The sequence below is a fragment of the Giraffa tippelskirchi genome, chromosome 2 (genome assembly GCF_054371585.1).
Source record: "Giraffa tippelskirchi isolate mGirTip1 chromosome 2, T2T-mGirTip1v1.2.pri, whole genome shotgun sequence".
NCBI classification, from domain to species: Eukaryota; Metazoa; Chordata; class Mammalia; order Artiodactyla; family Giraffidae; genus Giraffa; species Giraffa tippelskirchi.
The window spans coordinates 141,443,267-141,461,304 of NC_137276.1; the positions used below are offsets into that span (position 1 = coordinate 141,443,267).

At 41.0% G+C, this 18,038-nt stretch overlaps 1 protein-coding gene across 5 annotated transcripts in view; it reads right to left on the reverse strand.

Annotated features, from left to right (window-relative positions):
- Positions 1–18,038, reverse strand: part of NCEH1 (neutral cholesterol ester hydrolase 1) — a 112,890-nt gene that overhangs the window by 25,756 nt on the left and 69,096 nt on the right. For all 5 annotated transcript variants that reach the window (XR_014077102.1, XR_014077103.1, XM_081570957.1 and 2 more), the window contains one exon: positions 211–439. Coding sequence is in view for 1 of the 5 variants with exons in the window: in XM_081570956.1 (XP_081427082.1) it covers positions 211–439 (229 nt within the window). In the remaining 4 variants the exon portion in view is untranslated. The remainder of the gene's footprint in view (positions 1–210; positions 440–18,038) is intronic.

The following is an 18,038-nucleotide window of genomic DNA, read 5'->3' on the forward strand; positions in this document are numbered from 1 at the left end:
ATCCAAACCAGGATCCTTTCAAGAATGGAAAGTGGGGAGGGAGGAGGAGGTGCTATGAATAACTTTGCTGGGATTGTAGGGATAACTGGGACTGCCAGAGGGACCAAGTCCAGTGGTCCCCTTCTCCTTACCCAGTAAGAAAGTCAACCCAGTCATATATCTCTGCCAGGGCCAGCCACAACCCCAAACAACCTAAAAGTGAGGACATACTTGCGCTTGCTAAGGCCCAGCCTCCTCCATGGATGTAAACAACGCTGCGTTTCAGAGGCTCTTCTGGCTTTGGAGGGCCTTCAAACACTCTGACTTCCACACCATCAAAGTCAGTGTCGGTCACCTTCACCCGAGCAGACGACCATGCGCTTTTCTTGCCAAAAGAAACGATGATGAAGTTCAGCGCGAGCAGATGATGGCTGAGGCCCAGGTAGTGTATCAGGTTGCTCTGGAGGACGAGGAGATAATGAGGGAGAGTGTGCGTTAGCTTTGTTGTCACTTGAGCCACACTCACCAACCCTCAGCATTTGAATTCTTACATGCAATTGCCACTACCCTTGAGGACTCACTGGCCACTTTCAATAAAATAACACAGTGTATCTATCTTTCATTCCTTGAGCTTCCAGAGTATTTTCTTATATGAGATCTTCTTTGATCTTCAGATAATCTCTGAGAAGGAAATGTGTCACTAGTCTTGTTTTATCAAGCAGGCTTAGAAATTGGCTGAATGTGCCCATCTTGCTGGTTAACTGGAAGTTCTGCAACTCAAACCTGGGAACTGTGAATTCCAGTTTTTAGTGCCTTTCTTCACCCTAAATTAGCACATCACATTTCCAATAACATACTAGGAGTGAAGGAAGAATACTTTATTTGAATACACATAAAAGAGAGGAAGTTTTATATTTACTGTAAGTATTTAAACACTTTTTTAAACTTATATATTTAAGTGTGTTTTGTTGTTTTGAGAACAGGAGAAAGGAATGAGTGTGTGAGGGAGAAGAAGCGGAGTCGGCTGCAGCACTGGAGTTTGGAAGCAGAGCAGCTCAGACATAACCAGGAACTTTGCAGAAATGTGCAAAGAACATTCAGCCTGTTGTCTCTTCCCCTTTAAGCTCTGAGGCCATCAAGTTCTGCATTAAGAGTTCACAGGAAGTTATCTGGTTGGAGAGGAGACCCAGGCTAACCACCCAGCAAAGACCCTGAGAAGTGCACTCCCTCTTTCTGCTTCTCATACAAGCTCTTCCTATTGAGTACACTTATAAAACTAACCTCCCTGCAAGACCTATGGGCCATGTTACAAAGTCAGAAAATTGGAAGCCATCTGGAAGCCAGTGACTAGTATCTCCTAGTGGCTCTCAAACCTTGAAGAGGAGCAGCTGAAGAGTAACAGTGTGCTTCTGTAGAATATGAAATAGAACGCTGATGATTAGTGAAATATTTAATGCTATCATAAGATCAAGAAGACAATGTCACTAGTAGAAATAAGAGCTATATGTAGTCTGCAATACACCATAATACAGCTCCCCAGCACATGCATGGAGCATACTGTTATGCCTTGAAAAGGACACAGATGTGCTATGCCTTGAAAAGGACACAGATGTGCTATGACACTGATCCTCTCTGTCCCTGGGCAGCCAAGTTCCTGAGCCGTTTACCCCACTGTCTTATATAAAATATTATTACTGTATACATAAGCCCTGCCGTGAAAAGAGCTAGAAAGACTGCATTATAGAACAATTAGCCAGTGTTCATGAAAAGCAAAAACCAGAAGCAATGTATCTAACCATGAACAGTTTTTCCAGCAATTCCGTTAGCATCTATTGGCTGCCAATATATGCAACAGCAAAGCAAATGAATATTAATAAAGTAACTCAATTTCGGTATGTATCAATTGACCAATTTATTGAAAAAGTTAAAACAACTCTTACTGTTCTTGATATGAAACAAACAAATGTGTTTGTGCACACATACACATACAGAGGAGTCTAATCATAAGATTAAAGGTTTAAAGTCTTTGGTAAATTAGGAAGAGGTAATCATCATTTGAGTTTTGTGGTAACACATCAGTCTAATGGGGGAATACAGAGATGCACTGGGGCCTAGTTGAGAATTTCTGTATTCACTAAGATTTCTAGACTTCACACAATAAACCCTTGTGAATTAACAGAGAATACACAAGATCAATTCTATTTCTCCCAGCCAAAGTAGCTCAATAGGCATGAAATAATAAAATATGAACAAAGAAATGGCAGGCTTGACTCAGTTACCTTATGGATTACATTTTTTGCTTTTAGCTAAATGAAGACTTTATGAAATATTTAAAACAAATCATATGAGTTTCTTCAACTAAAGGAAAGCGGTAAAACAAGTGAACTGTCTTTACAAAACAGATTACAGTAGATTATTCATTTTACATAGAATCTACCCCTGGTTTCCCTTATGTATTGCATGCTCTGATTGCATGCAGACTTACCTCAATCTGCCCATACCTTTCCTAAAGCACTTCTGCTGTATTAGCTTACGATCACTGACATTAATGGGGTTTCTGAACAACTATCTGCATTGTTTACAACATTGACAAGGGACAAAAATGCTCATCAGAGAAGGGACAGTTTGTTTATCAAGGAGAAAAAGGTAAGTAGATGCATGCAAGAAAGGCTAGATGGGTGTTAAAATTGTGCTAATATTTGGAATTCAGTGATAAATTTGAGAATGAAAAATCATTATCCTACAGATAATAGTGAGTTTGTTTCAAAATTTGAAAATAGAGATAATCAAACAGTAATCTGTCAACCAATTTATTATTACTATTATTAATAATAGTTATTACTGCCTGAGTGCCTACAGTGTGAGGAGAGGTTGTTGAATTCTGGCTACAGTTCTATTATTTCCCTCCTTCTGAGGAAGAGAGAAAAGAAGCTTAGAGACTAACCAGTATAGAAGCTGTATTCCGGGAACTATGAGAGGGCTGCAGGACATACAGAATTACCCTAGAGATGCTTGTTGAGAACAGTGTGCGCCCAGGAAGCTGCTCTGCAAACTATCCAGGATAGGATGACATTCACATGTGTATGTGATATTGTGTGGCATGATAAAACTGTGAATGGTATCCAACTTTTCCCCCTAATATCTACTGCTTTCCTTAGCTCTTCTTACTACTCCACTCCTATCCCTACTGTCCAGCAAATAAATTCAGTAGCCAAGCCTTTCTGTAGTTGTTACCTCAAGGAAGGAATATGAGAACAAATAGCAAAGAAACAGGAGTGTTTTCCTGCTTTTAATTTTCAAAAGCCTACATCCTTTGGAAAATTAAAACAAAAAACAGACATCGATTTAGGAGATTACATGATGAATAAGAAGTCACCTGAATAGAAAGTGAATCTCCAAGACAGGTGGTGGGAGATGGAAGGAGAAAGTATTGGAGATGAAATGAGGAATGTAAGGATTGATATCTGAGATTCAATGAAAAAAATAATCTTGGGACACAGCAACCCTCAGATATGTCTATGGAATCTGAGAGCAATAGACATGTGTCTCATGCCCAAGACAGCACCCTGGAAAAAGGCAAGACTCTCAGGAAGACTGACTTCAGGATATGTCTAGGAAGGTGGGGCCTCAAATGACCTCAGAGAGCTCCTTGGGCTCCAGCTGGTGCAGGAGCAGCAGAACAATTCCATGTGCCCAAAAGGCACAAAAATAGCAAGGTTGCATGAATGTCTTGCAGATGTGTCTGAGACAACTTCATCATTATCCACGGCCCATGACACATTCTCAAGGGTCCAACAGGAATAGAAGAGAGCACTAATAGATCTGAAAGGCTCTCAAAAACAAGAACAAAGGATATCCCAGGGCAACTGGCAGGAACCAAACACCAAGGACCAGGTGAAACAGGAATGTGGGCTGAGGATGTTTACCCAGATGCCTCCCCTCACCACCCAAAGTATTATGCCTCAACATATAAAACACCTCAAAACCTGAAAGAAAACAGTGATGGAGGAATACCTAAATTCATTGGAATTAAGTTCTACCTAAAGAATGAAGGCTTGAAATATAGATCAAGTTATACTTCTTTCATTCTTGAGTTTGTGAAATGAGATTCAGATCCACCCAAGAGACATTCTCAAGTTGTTGTTTCCTGAAACCTTTTTAGAAGTAGCTGGAAAATTCCAGTAGCACAAAGAAGCATTCCAAGTGTTAAGGGTTTCATGGGTTGTGAATTGACCCAGTCTTGGCTAGCTTAAGTACCCTAAGGTAATGCTAGAGGTCTTAAAACTTGCCCCATAACTATTCCAGGATCTTGAAGGGAATTCTGCCTGAGGAGGTGGAGATACTCATTACACCTTAGTAGAACCAGATATGCAAAATAGGTTGGCCACTGGTTCCCTATCTGGGTCTGATGACCAAAGGTCAGAAGACAAGCAAAAATCAAAGGAAGTCAAGCAAAAACTATACTCTGCTTAAATTATACTTTGTTCATTTTTGTGTTTATGAATGGGATTGTTCTCTGCTAATTCATTCATCATACGAATAAGAAAATATATTCAGTGGACAGGGAAACTTAAGGGGGAGAAAAAGACAATCTTCAGGAGCTTAGAGAAATAGGAGAGAACCAAGTACTGTAAATGAATAGCTGATGTTAGTTAGTTAAGTAATACAAGTTTAGTAAGAGAAACCTCGATAAAGGGTTGCACAAGCCCAGAGAAGGAAGGAATTACCTGCGCCTCTTCTTAGTGAGATGAAATTCAGTAAGGCATCTATTTTGAATTGTGCCTTAATAGACGATGAAGGGGCTTCCCAGGTGCCTCAGTGGTAAAGAATCCACCTGCCAATGCAGGAGATTTGGGTTAAATCCTTGGGTCGGGGAGATACCCTGGAGAATGAAATGGCAACCCACTAAAGCATTCTTGCCTGAGACAATCCCATGGACAGAGGAGCCTGCCAGGTCCCAGTCCATAGGGTGCAAAGAGTCAGACATGATTGAGTGCACACACACACACACAGAAGATGAAGTGTGAACAGCAAGGAAAAGGATAGGAAACCAAGATGCCAAAGTGTTGGACAAATGCCTATGGAAAGAAAATGTAAACAAGGGAAGTGGAGGCATGCAGAGCATGGCAATAGAAGGCTCAATGTAAGAGGCATGTCAGTGTCAGGTTTTATTTTCTTGGGGTCCAAAATCACTGCTGACAGTTACTTCAGCCATGAAATTAAAAGACACTTGCTCCTTGGAAGAAAAACTATGACAAACCTAGACAGTATATTAAAAAGCAAAGACATCACTTTGCTGACAAAGGTCCATATAGTCAAAGCTATGGCTTTTCCAGTAGTCAAGTATGGATGTGAAAGCTGGACCATAAAGAAGGCTGAGTGCTGAAAAATTGATGCTTTTGAATTGTGGTGTTGGAGAAGACTGCTGAGATCATTGAACTACAAGGAAATCCAACCAGTCAATCCTATAGGAAATCAACCCTGAATATTCATTGGAAGGACTGATGCTGAAGCTCCAATACTTTGGCCACCTGACGCAAACAGTCAACTCACTGGAAAAGACCCTGATACTGGGAAAGACTGAGGGCAAAAGAAGAGGGCAGCGGAGGGTGAAATGGTTGGATGGCATCACTCAATGGACATGAATTTGAGCAAACTTCAGGAGATAGTGAAGGACAGGGAAGCCTGGCATGCTGCAGTCCATGGGTTCGCAAAGAGTCAGACATGACTTAGAGACTGAACAACAACAACAAGAGTCATGTCAAACACCAAAGTCAGCAGCACAGACGCCACAGTGATGCCTGGGTTAAAAGCTCAGCTCCCTCACCTACCAGCAGTGGGATCTCAGGCAAGTTACTAATCCTCTTTGTGCTTCAATTTCTCATATACAAAACAGAAATAATAATGCTAATCGGTTGAAAAGACTGTTGTGATGCTTAAAAAAGTAAAAACAGGTACTAGAATAGTACCCGGCATATACTAACCCTTCTATTGTTACTGTCACATCACTGATCTGGAAGATCCTGCATGAGGAAATGTGAGCCCAGGGATAGACAGCCCCATGTTTCCAGGGAAACTGAGATGATCGTTTTTTACCCATTACATAATTTGTTATTAGGACCACAATGATTACCAAGTTCTGACATTATTACAGGTTAAAAAGATGTAAAATTGTTATCTCTAAAAAGTTCATCTGTATGCTCATGTCAAAGTGGGAGGGAGAGGTGGGGAAAAGTCCTAGTACACTCCACACACATCAATAACTCAGCGTGTGATCAAATTTCAACACAAACCAACCACATTAGATACTTGGAGCATCTATTGTAACTCACTATCTGCTTCATTTCTCACATTCAAAAGTTTGTATTCCACACAAGTGGTTCTCCAACTTTTCCAGTGATGGCTATTTCATCCTGTCAAGCAGTTTTCTAATTCTCCTCTCGAGATTCTGCCTTATTCCTGCCTGTTATAGGACAACAACTTCATAGAACAAACTTATCTGCATGACCATAAAGTCACATTTAAAAGAAAATTTATTTATTTTTGACTGCTTCAGGTCTAAGATGCAGCATTTGGGGATCTTCAGTTGTGGCACATGGGTTCTTCACTGGGGCACCTGGGCTGCTGTCTAGTTGTGGCCCACAGGCTCAGTAGTTGTGGTGCATGGGTTTAGTTGTCTCACGGTATGTGGGAGCTTAGTTACCCCATCAAGGATAGAACCCATGTCCCCTGCACTGAAGGTGGATTCTTAACCATTGGACCACCAGGGAAGTCCCAGTCGCATTTTTTTTTTTTTAATTTTTTGATTGAAGGATAATTGCTTTACAGAATTTTGTGGTTTTCTGTCATACATCAACAAGAATCAGCCATAGTCTGGTCACATTTTTTAAACATTGTAAAGTTTGAGTATACTTTAAAATGCATATTTATTTATTTCTATTGGTGTGCAAATTACATGACCTGCACTTTTTAACACTGTACAGATCACCTGTGACTCACTAACGCAGTAATTTTTTTCTACAAACAACTTCAATGTTTGTGTCAAGAATCTACCAAAAGTCAGGTAACAATAATTCAACAAGTATTAATGAGGCACTGACTAGTATGTGTAAGGACTCCCAAGGTGGTGCAGTGATAAACCATCTGCTTGCCAATCTGCTTCCCTAGGTCAGAAAGATTCCCTGGAGTAGAAAATGGCAACCCACTCCAATATTCTTGCCTGGAAAATTCCATGGACAGAGGAGATTGGTGGGCTACAGTCTATGAGGTCGCAAAGAGTTGGACACTACTGAGGACTGAGCATGCACGCACAGAGTATATGTAAAGATTCTGCTATATGTGACAGCAATACAAAGATAGGTGAAAGATGGACTCAGAACTTAAGTAGTTAGGAATTCAAATCTTGACTGACTGCTGCAAATTTCCATCTGTCTTTAAGCTTTCACAGTTACCTAAACTTTCTTTGACTTTAGCTTAAGGGAAATCCTCTGATTTTAAATCATTGATTCAGATCAATTTTTTTTAAGTTGCAGACCAAACAAAACTTGCTTGTAGGCCAAATCTGGACTAAACCACCAGCTGCAACTTCTGATGTAGAAGATGATGCAGTCTGACTAAAGGTGCAGCTGGAAAGATGGTGGCAGATGAAATGCTCTTAGTTGTTAATGGTTAAACAGCAAAGATTTTGGACACTCTTTTTAATGAGACTATATTTTGGGCAAAATGATGCAGCTGAGGTGTACACAGTAGATTGGTGAGAGAAGAGACTAGAGGACAACAGCTGTAAGCATTTGGCAATTGTCGACAGAAAGAAAATGAAGGTCTGCCCCAGGAGAACATAGGAGAAGGAATATATTCAAGAGGTACCACTGAGGCAGAGTTGATGGACCTTGGTGACTGCATACAGAGTAAGATATGGTATCAGGAAGGCAGGCTGGTAGGACACAGGCAAAGGACTGAAAGATCCTGGAAGTCTTCACTTAGGGTATGAGAAACACAGAATACAGGCAGAAGAACAATCAGGAAAGGTAAGAAAATTCCATTTTAAAATTATTCCACTTAAAGTCAGTGGAACATCTAGGTAGACAGGTACAAAAGACAGGGTCAGAGATTAAAGGAGGCAAGGCCTGGAGGAAGAGCTCAGAGGTATCTGTTAACAACTTAGACAATAGTAAGACTCAAGAGATCTAGCAAAGAAACAAAACACAGTGACAAGGAAATAGACCAGGGAGGAAAATATTCTTTCTCCTAGCCAGGAGAAGTTTTGGGCACACTGTGAGGGCATAATCCAATTATTTCAATAGTCTTATCACTGCCAGCTCTGCCCTCTGACTACTGCTCCCTTAAGAGATCTAACGATTGTGCCAGCCTCCTGGGTATTTCAAGATCTCACGCCTTCTGTTCCAACCTACAGAGAATTCCCATGATCATGGTTGTTCAAACCAAGAAGCAAAAGTGTCAGTCCAGGCTAAGTGATACTAAGAATTACAGCACCATTATCAGCTTATGATATGATGCAGAAACTTAAAAAGTAGAGATACATGACTTAAAGGACAAAGGTATGTATAACTAGCCTGCGAGAAAAGAGAATCTGTCTCATCTGGTTGCCTGGAGGCAGTATCAGCTGATTCAACAGAGTTTAATGAGTGATCAGTAGGCTGGACAAGGAGAGAAGGGTGGGGAAAGGCACACAGATGTTTGTGGTTGTGGAGCATGTGTTCCACACTTGCGCCTTCTGCCCACCACCTTTACTTTGCTTTACAAATGTTCAGCATCCTCCTCCTCCAGTAAGGAAAAGATATTGAAGTCCTCTTTCCTACTGCCGCCTAGATGACAAGGATAAAAACATCCTTTTATTTGCTGAGGGTTGGGGATCTCTAATCCAATCCAACTCTGATGAAAGGACAGGCTCTGCTGGGAGGCTCTAGGCCATATGGTGAGTGTATGCAGAGTTGTTCAGTTGTGTCTGACTCTTTGGAACCCAGGGACTATAGCCTGCCAGACTCCTCTGTCTTTGGGATTCTCCAGGCAAAAATACTAGAGTGGGTTGCCATTTCCTCCCCCAGGGGATCTTCCTGAACCAGGGATGGAACCCACTAGGTTCACCAATGATACCATGACCCTACTGCCCACACCAATGACATATTTGGCTTCTGCAGGTATTGAACAACTTGTTCTTTCTTGAATCTTTCTTCCTCTGTGTTTCACCAGTCTCTTGCCACATTAATAATTAATTCCTCCTTTTTCTCTTTTGGGTATTTTATTGAATTTTTTCTTCCTTTCCTGTCCACTGGCCCTGTAAATGATGGTTTTTTCCCAAGGTTACATTTTTTATTTTATTCATCTACATAATTCCTGCTTTCCCTGAGCAAGGTAATGCACTACCATGCCAAAATGCCTGGAAAATAGGAAGTGCTTACTAGCAGCTTAATAAATTAAATGGCTATGATCTCTATCTATGTGCTGATGACTTCCACATCTCCTATCCATGGTCTATCTTTCTTAAGCTCCAGGTCCCCATTTCCAACCATCTCCAGGATTATTGCCTTTAAACTCTTCAAAATGAATATGTCCTATACTTTTTTCTCCAGTCCTGACTCAACAACTCACTCCATTAAATTCTCCATTAATGATCTGACCATAAATATAGCTTCCAAGCTAGAAATCTTGGTATTTTCTTCAGCTCCTTCCTTCTCGCATATGATATCCAATCAATCAATTCATGTCATCAATCAATTCATTCCACCTGCCAGCATTTACTGAATCTAGTTCTACTCTCAGCCTCCACCCTGACTCCCACTGCTGCCTTGATTAGATGCTCATTGTTTCCATTATTTGCCAACTAACTTGAATTCTAGAAGCACTTTCTTTCTCTATAACCTGCTGCATACAGCACTTTCTTTCTCTATAACCAGAGTTCTTATCCAAAAAGGCTGATCACAACACCTGGCTGCTTAAAAACTTGCACTGACTTCTAGTTCCTTACTGGGGGAAAAAAAAAAAACGAACTTGACATTCCAATCTTGTCCCTCTCTTCATTCCATCGCCATTTCTTACTGCCCCACCCTTTGTACTTTTTTAGGCATAATTTGCATAACTTATTTTTTTTTCTATACCTGGCTATTTTCTTTGGCAATACCTTTCAGTTTTCTGCTGGAGCCAGCTCTTGCCATGTCACAAAAATCAGTGTAAATGTACAAGTCACTTGACATCAACTCAGTAGCTTGAAAGCAGCCATGGTGGGGGTATTTATATTATGGAAATCAGTAAAAGCTCCAAATCAGTCTTACCACCCCACCCCCAACCCCAGAGAGCACTCCACTGCCTCTGCTTGACCCTTCCTCATCTCCAATCATCCAGAGCATAGCATAGTATTTGGGAGTGTGGATGTAAAGTCAGTCAGCCAAGGTTCCATCCTCGCTCTAATACTTGCTAGTTGGGTAATTCTGGGCAAGTCACAAAATTCTCTTTGTCTCAGTTTCTTTACCTGTAAAATTGGAGTGATCATAAGATACCTGGCATAGAACTTTAGCACATAAGTGCTCATAATATTACCTCTTTTTATTTGCTTACATCAGGCCTTCACAGCACTTCAGTTTGTCCTATAGTGAAATCGCACTACCTTAGGTCAGCTCTGGTAATTCACAAAGTAAATCTCACATTAACTTGAAGCCAGGCTCAATCACCAGCTGGGAGTGTGCTAAGTCATTTTAGATGTGTCCAACTCTTTGTGACCCTATGGACTGTAGCCTGCCAGGCTCCTCTGTCCATGGGATCCTCCAGGCAAGAAAACTGGACAGGGTTCCCATGCCTTCCTCCAGGGGATCTTCCCAACCCAGGGATCCAATTCAAGTCTCTTATGCCTCTGGCATTGGCAGGCTCCTTACCATCAGTGCCACCTGGAAAGCTCGAATCACCAGCTGCATGTTCCTAAACTGAGAGCTATATAAGGACTTCAGGTTAGAAGAGCCCTTTAAGTGACATAAACTTCATCCTCAAGGTTTCCTCAGAAGAAAAGTTTGTGAAGAATCACTTCTCATTATCCTGCCTTGAGATTCTTTGAGCAAGAACAGAAAGGCTTAAGGAAATATGATAGACAAGGACACAGAACTTGGACAGAGCCCAAGGCCAAGTCCTGGCTCAATCATTTATTAGCTACATAACCTAGGCAAACTTCCCAAGTTGTGTAGGCCAAAGTTTCTCAGAAAAAAAAAAAAAGTATTAAAAGAGTGCACGTGAGGAGTAAACCCACATTATCCTTTGTTGTCCCTTCTCTCTGGAAACCCAGCATTGGCAGGATTCTTGCTCAGGCCTTTAGTAGATCCCCATCTGGTTAAGGAGGGCTTCCCTGATAACTCAGTGGGTAAAGAATACACCTGCAATGCAGGAGACCCCGGCTCGATTTCTGGGTCGGGAATATACCCTGGAGAAGGCATAGGCTACCCACTCCAGTGTTCTGGCCTAGAGAATTCCATGGACTGTACAGTCTATGGGATCGCAAAGAGTTGGACATGACTGAGCGACTCTCAACAGTCTTCTCCAACACCACAGTTCAAAAGCATCAATGCTTCGGTGCTCAGCTTTCTTCACCGTCCAACTCTCACATCCATACATGACCACTGGAAAAACCATAGCATTGACTAGCTGGACCTTTGTTGGCAAAGTAATGTCTCTGCTTTTAAATATGCTATCTAGGTTGGTCAAAACCTTCCTTCCAAGGAGTAAGCGTCTTTTAATTTCATGGCTGCAATCACCATCAGCAGTAATTTTGGAGCCCCAAAAAATAAAGTCTGACACTGTTTCCACTGTTTCCCCATCTACTTCCCATGAAGTGATGGGACCAGATGCCATGATCTTAGTTTTCTGAACGTTGAGCTTTAAGCCAACTTCTTCACTCTCCTCTTTCACTTTCATCAAGAGGCTCTTTTGTTCTTCTTCACTTTCTGCCATAAGGGTGGTGTCATCTGCATATCTGAGGTTATTGATATTTCTCCCGGCAATCTTGATTCCAGCTTGTGTTTATTCCAGCCCAACGTTTCTCATGATGTACTCTGCATATAAGTTAAAGAAGCAGGATGACAATATACAGCCTTGACATACTCCTTTTCCTATTTGGAACCAGTCTGTTGTTCCATGTCCAGTTCTAACTGCTGCTTCCTGACCTGCATACAGATTTCTCAAGAGGCAGTTCAGGTGGTCTGGTATTCCCATTCTTTCAGAATTTTCCACAGTTTATTGTGATCCACACAGTCAAAGGCTTTGGCATAGTCAACAAAGCAGAAATAGATGTTTTTCTGGAACTCTCTTGCTTTTTCGATGATCCAGCAGATGTTGGCAATTTGATCTCTGGTTCCTCTGCCTTTTCTAAAGACAGCTTGAACAACTGGAAGTTCACGGTTCATGTATTGCTGAAGCCTGGCTTGGAGAATTTTGAGCATTACTTTGCTAGCGTGTGAGATGAGTGCAATTGTACAGTAGTTTGAGCATTCTTTGGCATTGCCTTTCTTTGGGATTGGAACGAAAACTGACCTTTTCCAGTCCTGTGGCCACTGCTGAGTTTTCCAGATTTGCTGGCATATTGAGTGCAGGACTTTCACAGCATCATCTTTGAGGATTTGAAATAGCTCAACTGGAATTCCATGACCTCCACTAGCTTTGTTCGTAGTGATGCTTTCTAAGGCCCACTTGACTTCACATTCCAGGATGTCTGGCTCTAGGTGAGTGATCACACCATTGTAATTATCTGGGTTGTGAAGATCTTTTTTGTACAGTTCTTCTGTGTATTCTTGCCACCTCTTCTTAATATCTTCTGCTTCTGTTAGGTCCATACCATTTCTGTTCTTTATTGAGCCCATCTTTGCATGAAGTGTTCCCTTGGTATCTCTAATTTTCTTGAAGAGTTCTCTAGTCTTTCCCATTCTGTTGTTTTCCTCTATTTCTTTGCATTGATCACTGAGGAAGGCTTTCTTATCTCTCCTTGCTATTTTTTGGAACTCTGCATTCAGATGGGAATATCTTTCCTTTTCTCCTTTGCTTTTCACTTCTCTTCTTTTCTGAGCTATTTGTAAGGCCTCCTCAGACAGCCATTTTGCTTTTTTGCATTTCTTTTCCATGCGGATGGTCTTGATCCCTGTCTCCTGTACAATGTCACGAACCTCTGTCCATAGTTCATCAGGCACTCTATCAGATCTAGTCCCTTAAATCTATTTGTCCCTTGGACTGCAAGAAGATCCAACGAGTCCATCCTAAAGGAGATCAGTCCTGGGTGTTCATTGGAAAGACTGATGTTGAAGCTGAAACTCCAATACTTTGGCCACCTCATGCGAAGAGTTGATTCATTGGAAAAGACCCTAATTCTGGGAAGGATTAGGGGCAGGAGGAGAAGGGGATGACAGAGGATGAGATGGTTGGATGGCATCACCGAATCGATAGACATGGGTTTGGGTAGACTCTGGGAGTTGGTGATGGACAGGGAGGCCTGGCGTGTTGCGATTCATGGGGTCGCAAAGAGTTGGACACAGCTGAGCGACTGAACTGAACTGAACTGAGCGACTTTCACTTTCATCTGGTTGAGGAACCTTCCTATAGTCATCCTTTCTCCCTTTTTCCCTTTAGTCAGCATTTATAAAATAAACTTTCTAGACCACACTCTGAGAATAGGCATGGACCAAAAGAGTTCTAGCAAAGCACTGGAGGGAATTATTAAGCCAACCTGTGAAGCACAAATATAATTATGTATTAATAACAGTAGGGTTGTCTGATAAGATTGCTCTATTAAAAATTTGTATTTGTTCATTCCTCCATCTAAGATTTTCTTATAAGCTACAAAACAAACCTGATGAAAACCTCACCACCACTCACTGATAAGGTAACCTAGAAGAGAGAAAGGCAAGAACTCTCAGGGGGATCTGACACCCTAACCCCTTCTCCCTAAAGCCTTCAGTTTGTTCTCTCACTGCAGTTCAAGCTGAGAGAGCACAAAAAGGAGAAGCTGGTCTCTTTCTAGTCCCTAAACTTTTTTGTTTATTTTTCACTATCGTACAGAAGACAGTTTCTGTATTGCCAAAGTACTTGCTTAGCTCCAAAAGTCCTCTAAATTTGAGGGGAATAATAGCTCATATATATTGACATTTGCACGCAGCAAATGGAGTCACAAAGAGTCGGACACGACTTAGCAACTAAACAACAACAACAAATCACTGTTCTTCATGTGAAGTCTCAGGCCAAAAGTGGTCCATGAAAAGTGTCACATAGGCATGAAGTGGTGGCCTGGACTGGAACCCACTCTGGCTCTAGAAACCTCAGCCATCATCCTCTACTGTCACTCACTAGTCAATTGATTCTCAAACCTACTTCATGAAACTGGAAGATTTTTACATCTGGAATGACCCTTTAGTTTCTCATATTACACAAAGGGAAACCGAGGCCTGGAATGGATATGTGACTCTCCCAAGACCAGCAGCTCTAGCCATGAACCCTCTGGGCTGAGGAGGCCCCTCTGTCTGCCCCTTTTTTCTCAGCTCTTCCTCACCAGTACGTTTCCTTCTCAAACCTTTTAGCAACTTGAGACAAGATCTGAGACTTGGAGATCAAATTTTTTTCCAGTGTCCCATGTCCATGCTCATAAACAAATGTCCTTCATGAGGCTACACAAGCTGCAAAAAACCTCCCTTATTGCCAGGACAAGTAGTATTTGTTTTCATCTGAGTGTTCCAAATAGCAGCTGACTCAAGGCAGCACAAAAGAATGAAACTTCTAAACAAAACCTCCTAAACTTCCTTCTGCTATATGGCAGTAGAGAGCTTGCCCACTCATGCCCTCTGCCTGACTTCACAAGTGTGTTACACAGGATACTGCAGGAGTTGAGTTAATCTTTTGCTTTATGTAAAGTGCAGAGAAGTAAATTTGATATTTCTTTGAAAAACTGTTTATTAAATGGCATATAAACCCAAAAGGTAAAAGGCAAATGATTTTTATAGATATTTACTACACGTCAGAAGAGCCAGATTCAGATGCTAACTATAGAAAGCTAAGATTTCTTTGTGTATATTGAGGATGTGATTATAATAATTTAAGACACTATATAAAATATAAAATACATAATAAATTATAATATTTATAATAATTACTCTGTATATTGCTTTACAGTTTATAATCGTTTGAACTTTCAGTTGTCTGAATTTCACAAGAACCTGTGAAACAGGAAGAGCAGATATTACATTCTTTTTTTTTCATTTCAGGCTTAGAAACATTAAATGCCTTGCCCAGGATCATAAAACCCCAAGTGACTAAGTACTAGAACCAAAAAGCCCAACTGCCTGCCCTATCCCTCTGAATGTTATTACTTAGAGCTCAGAAGAAAATCAACAACTAAACCACTGTTTAAAGCTGAGTTTCTCCCATCACACAGATTTTGAACACCTAAACGAAAAAAAAGGCCTAAAATCAGGCTGGAGAGGGCAAGAAGGTCATCAAATGTATTTCACTCTACCAGCTACAAGTTCTCTTTGCCAGCAGATCTGCTGGTCTGGGTAGCAGGACGAGTTTGCCTAGGTAAACAGTGCCTAAGAAAACTGGCATCAGTGCAAAAGCCAATGGCTTTACAAACAATTGGAATTTCTACAGCCAGCAGTTTCAAGTTAATACAGTTCAGTCACTTGTTGGCCTGAGGTATTAGGAGACAGGCTGGACCACCAGGGTCAGGAAGGACAGCAGAAGGCAGGTTGTTGTGATAGAATCTGGGTTCCCCAGTGATGGAGGTTTTATTTTTACCCCAGGAGAGGCTTCTCAATTTAACAGATTCAGGAAATTGAAACAATTTACTCCTCACAAACTTTTATTCATGATTCATAGCTACAACAATCTAATGTAGTTAATGCATAACTTATTAAGTCTAAGTCAAAATATCTGTACAACAGATGAGGTAACTATACAGTGGTCCTCAGTACCCACAGGGGATTGATTCCAGCACCACCACCTCCAGCACATACCAAAATCTGTGGGTGTTCAAGCCCATTATATAAAGTGGCATAGTGCAGTAGGCCCTCCACATCCAGAGCTTCAAGCACAGAAAACTGATCCAGGTGAGGAACAGCAGAAACTAAGGACTGGCTGTACTTCTGTCCTAACATGAATTTATAAGTTACATATCCCATCATAAGGAAAATGGTCTATATGATATGACTTTGAATCTCTCTTTATGATACTTTTAAAGAACATCTATTCCTTCTCTCTTGCTTGAGCCTCTCCCCCCCTGCCCCGCCCCCCAACCCCCATTTCAATCCCAGGGAAGTGAAAGTCTGGTCCCAACAAAAGATATCAAACCCAAATGAAGAGACAAAAGGAGTTTGGCACACCAATAGGTTAGTAAATTGTTTGTTTAAAAATACACTTTTTTTTTTTTAAATAGATCCAAAATCCAAACTATAATATAAAAACAGAAGAAGTTATAAGACATATCCTGTTTGCTATGTAGTCTCATTTAACACATTGCATTTTTAATTTACGTATCTTGTTCATGAACATAACCAAATCTTTGAGTCCAACAGTGATATTTACAGAGCTCTGTAGTTCTACCAATATCTTGGATGGCACTGCAATTTCCCTGAAAAGGAGAAACCATACTTCTCTATGGTTTAAATTATGTTTTCCCCAAGGAAATGTGGTTCTTTGTGAATTGCATTTGAAGGAATGTCTGTCTAGAGCGGAGAACTCTTTTACAACATAGCAATTTATACTTGTTCTTTGATGGCTAATTCTAAAAGAAGATCCCTTACATTATTTATTATAAATACACTGGTATCTATTATTTATAACAGAGTGGGGCGAAGCTGGCATACACAAAAATGTTTAATAATCAATAGAATGCCTTAAGGCAACTGTTCCTTAGAGGTAGCAAGGTCACAATATATTTAATTTATATTTAAAAGTATGTCCTTCTACTTTTTGTGTCAAAAAGAGAATTATTTTTGTAAACAAAAATAATTTAAAGAAGTTTTTCTCAGCTGGAAAGCTAATGGTCCCCCCATCAGCTGCTTTGGAATGCTTTGAGAATAAATTACATTTTAATCAGCTCACACTTCAATAGCTTTAACAATAATATAAAAGTATATATATAACTGATTCATTTTGCTTTACACCTACAACTAACACAACATTAGTTGTTAGAGAGGTGCAGAAATGGAGATACATTCAACCACATCTTGACATGCAGTGTGACATACAGAGTGCAAAGAAATCAGTTCTGTGCCAAGGACGGGAGGGGAACAGACTAACTAACTAACATAAATCAACTATACTCTAATACAATTTTTTTAAAAATACACTTGTTTTTAAGAGAAGGTCATTGAGAACTAGTTCTTTCGTCCCTTATCTCTATTATCCTCATTATAATCTTCATTAGAATCAGGCAAGTTGTCTAGTCCGAGATTACACAAAATGTGTTCCCCAGACTGGCAGCATCTGAGCACAAATTCTTGTGGCCCACCTCTGGGAGTGGGACCCAGGAACGTCTCCAGGTAGTTCTTCTGCACATTAGAGTTGCCTATACTATGTACTTGAGGGCTTCCCAGGTGGTGCTAGTGGTAAAGAAACCACCTGCCAATGCAGGAGACTTAAGAGATGTGGGTTTGATCCCTGGGTCAGGAAGACACCCTGGAGAAGAAAATGGCAACCCACTCCAGTATTCTTGCCTGGAGAATCCTATGGACAGAACAGCTCGGCAGGCTACAGTCCATGAGGTTGCAAAGAGTCGGAAATAACTTAAGTGACTTAACACGCATGCATACTATATTCAAAGTGTGCAACAGTCTCTGATCAGGCAGTTTTTGTTGTGACTGATTTTCTTTGCAACGTTTGAAAGTCCTGGGACAGTGCTCCCAAGGGCAGGGCTTGCAGATGACAAGCCATAGAGGAACATCTGGCCCACACTGGCCTCCCTCTGGCTTGAATGATCCCTTCCCCTGAACCCTTCCTTATCCTTCAAGACACCTCCTCTCTAAAGTCCGCTCCCCTCCGGCCCTTGGCACAGAACTGATTTCTCTGCACTCTGTGTGTCACAC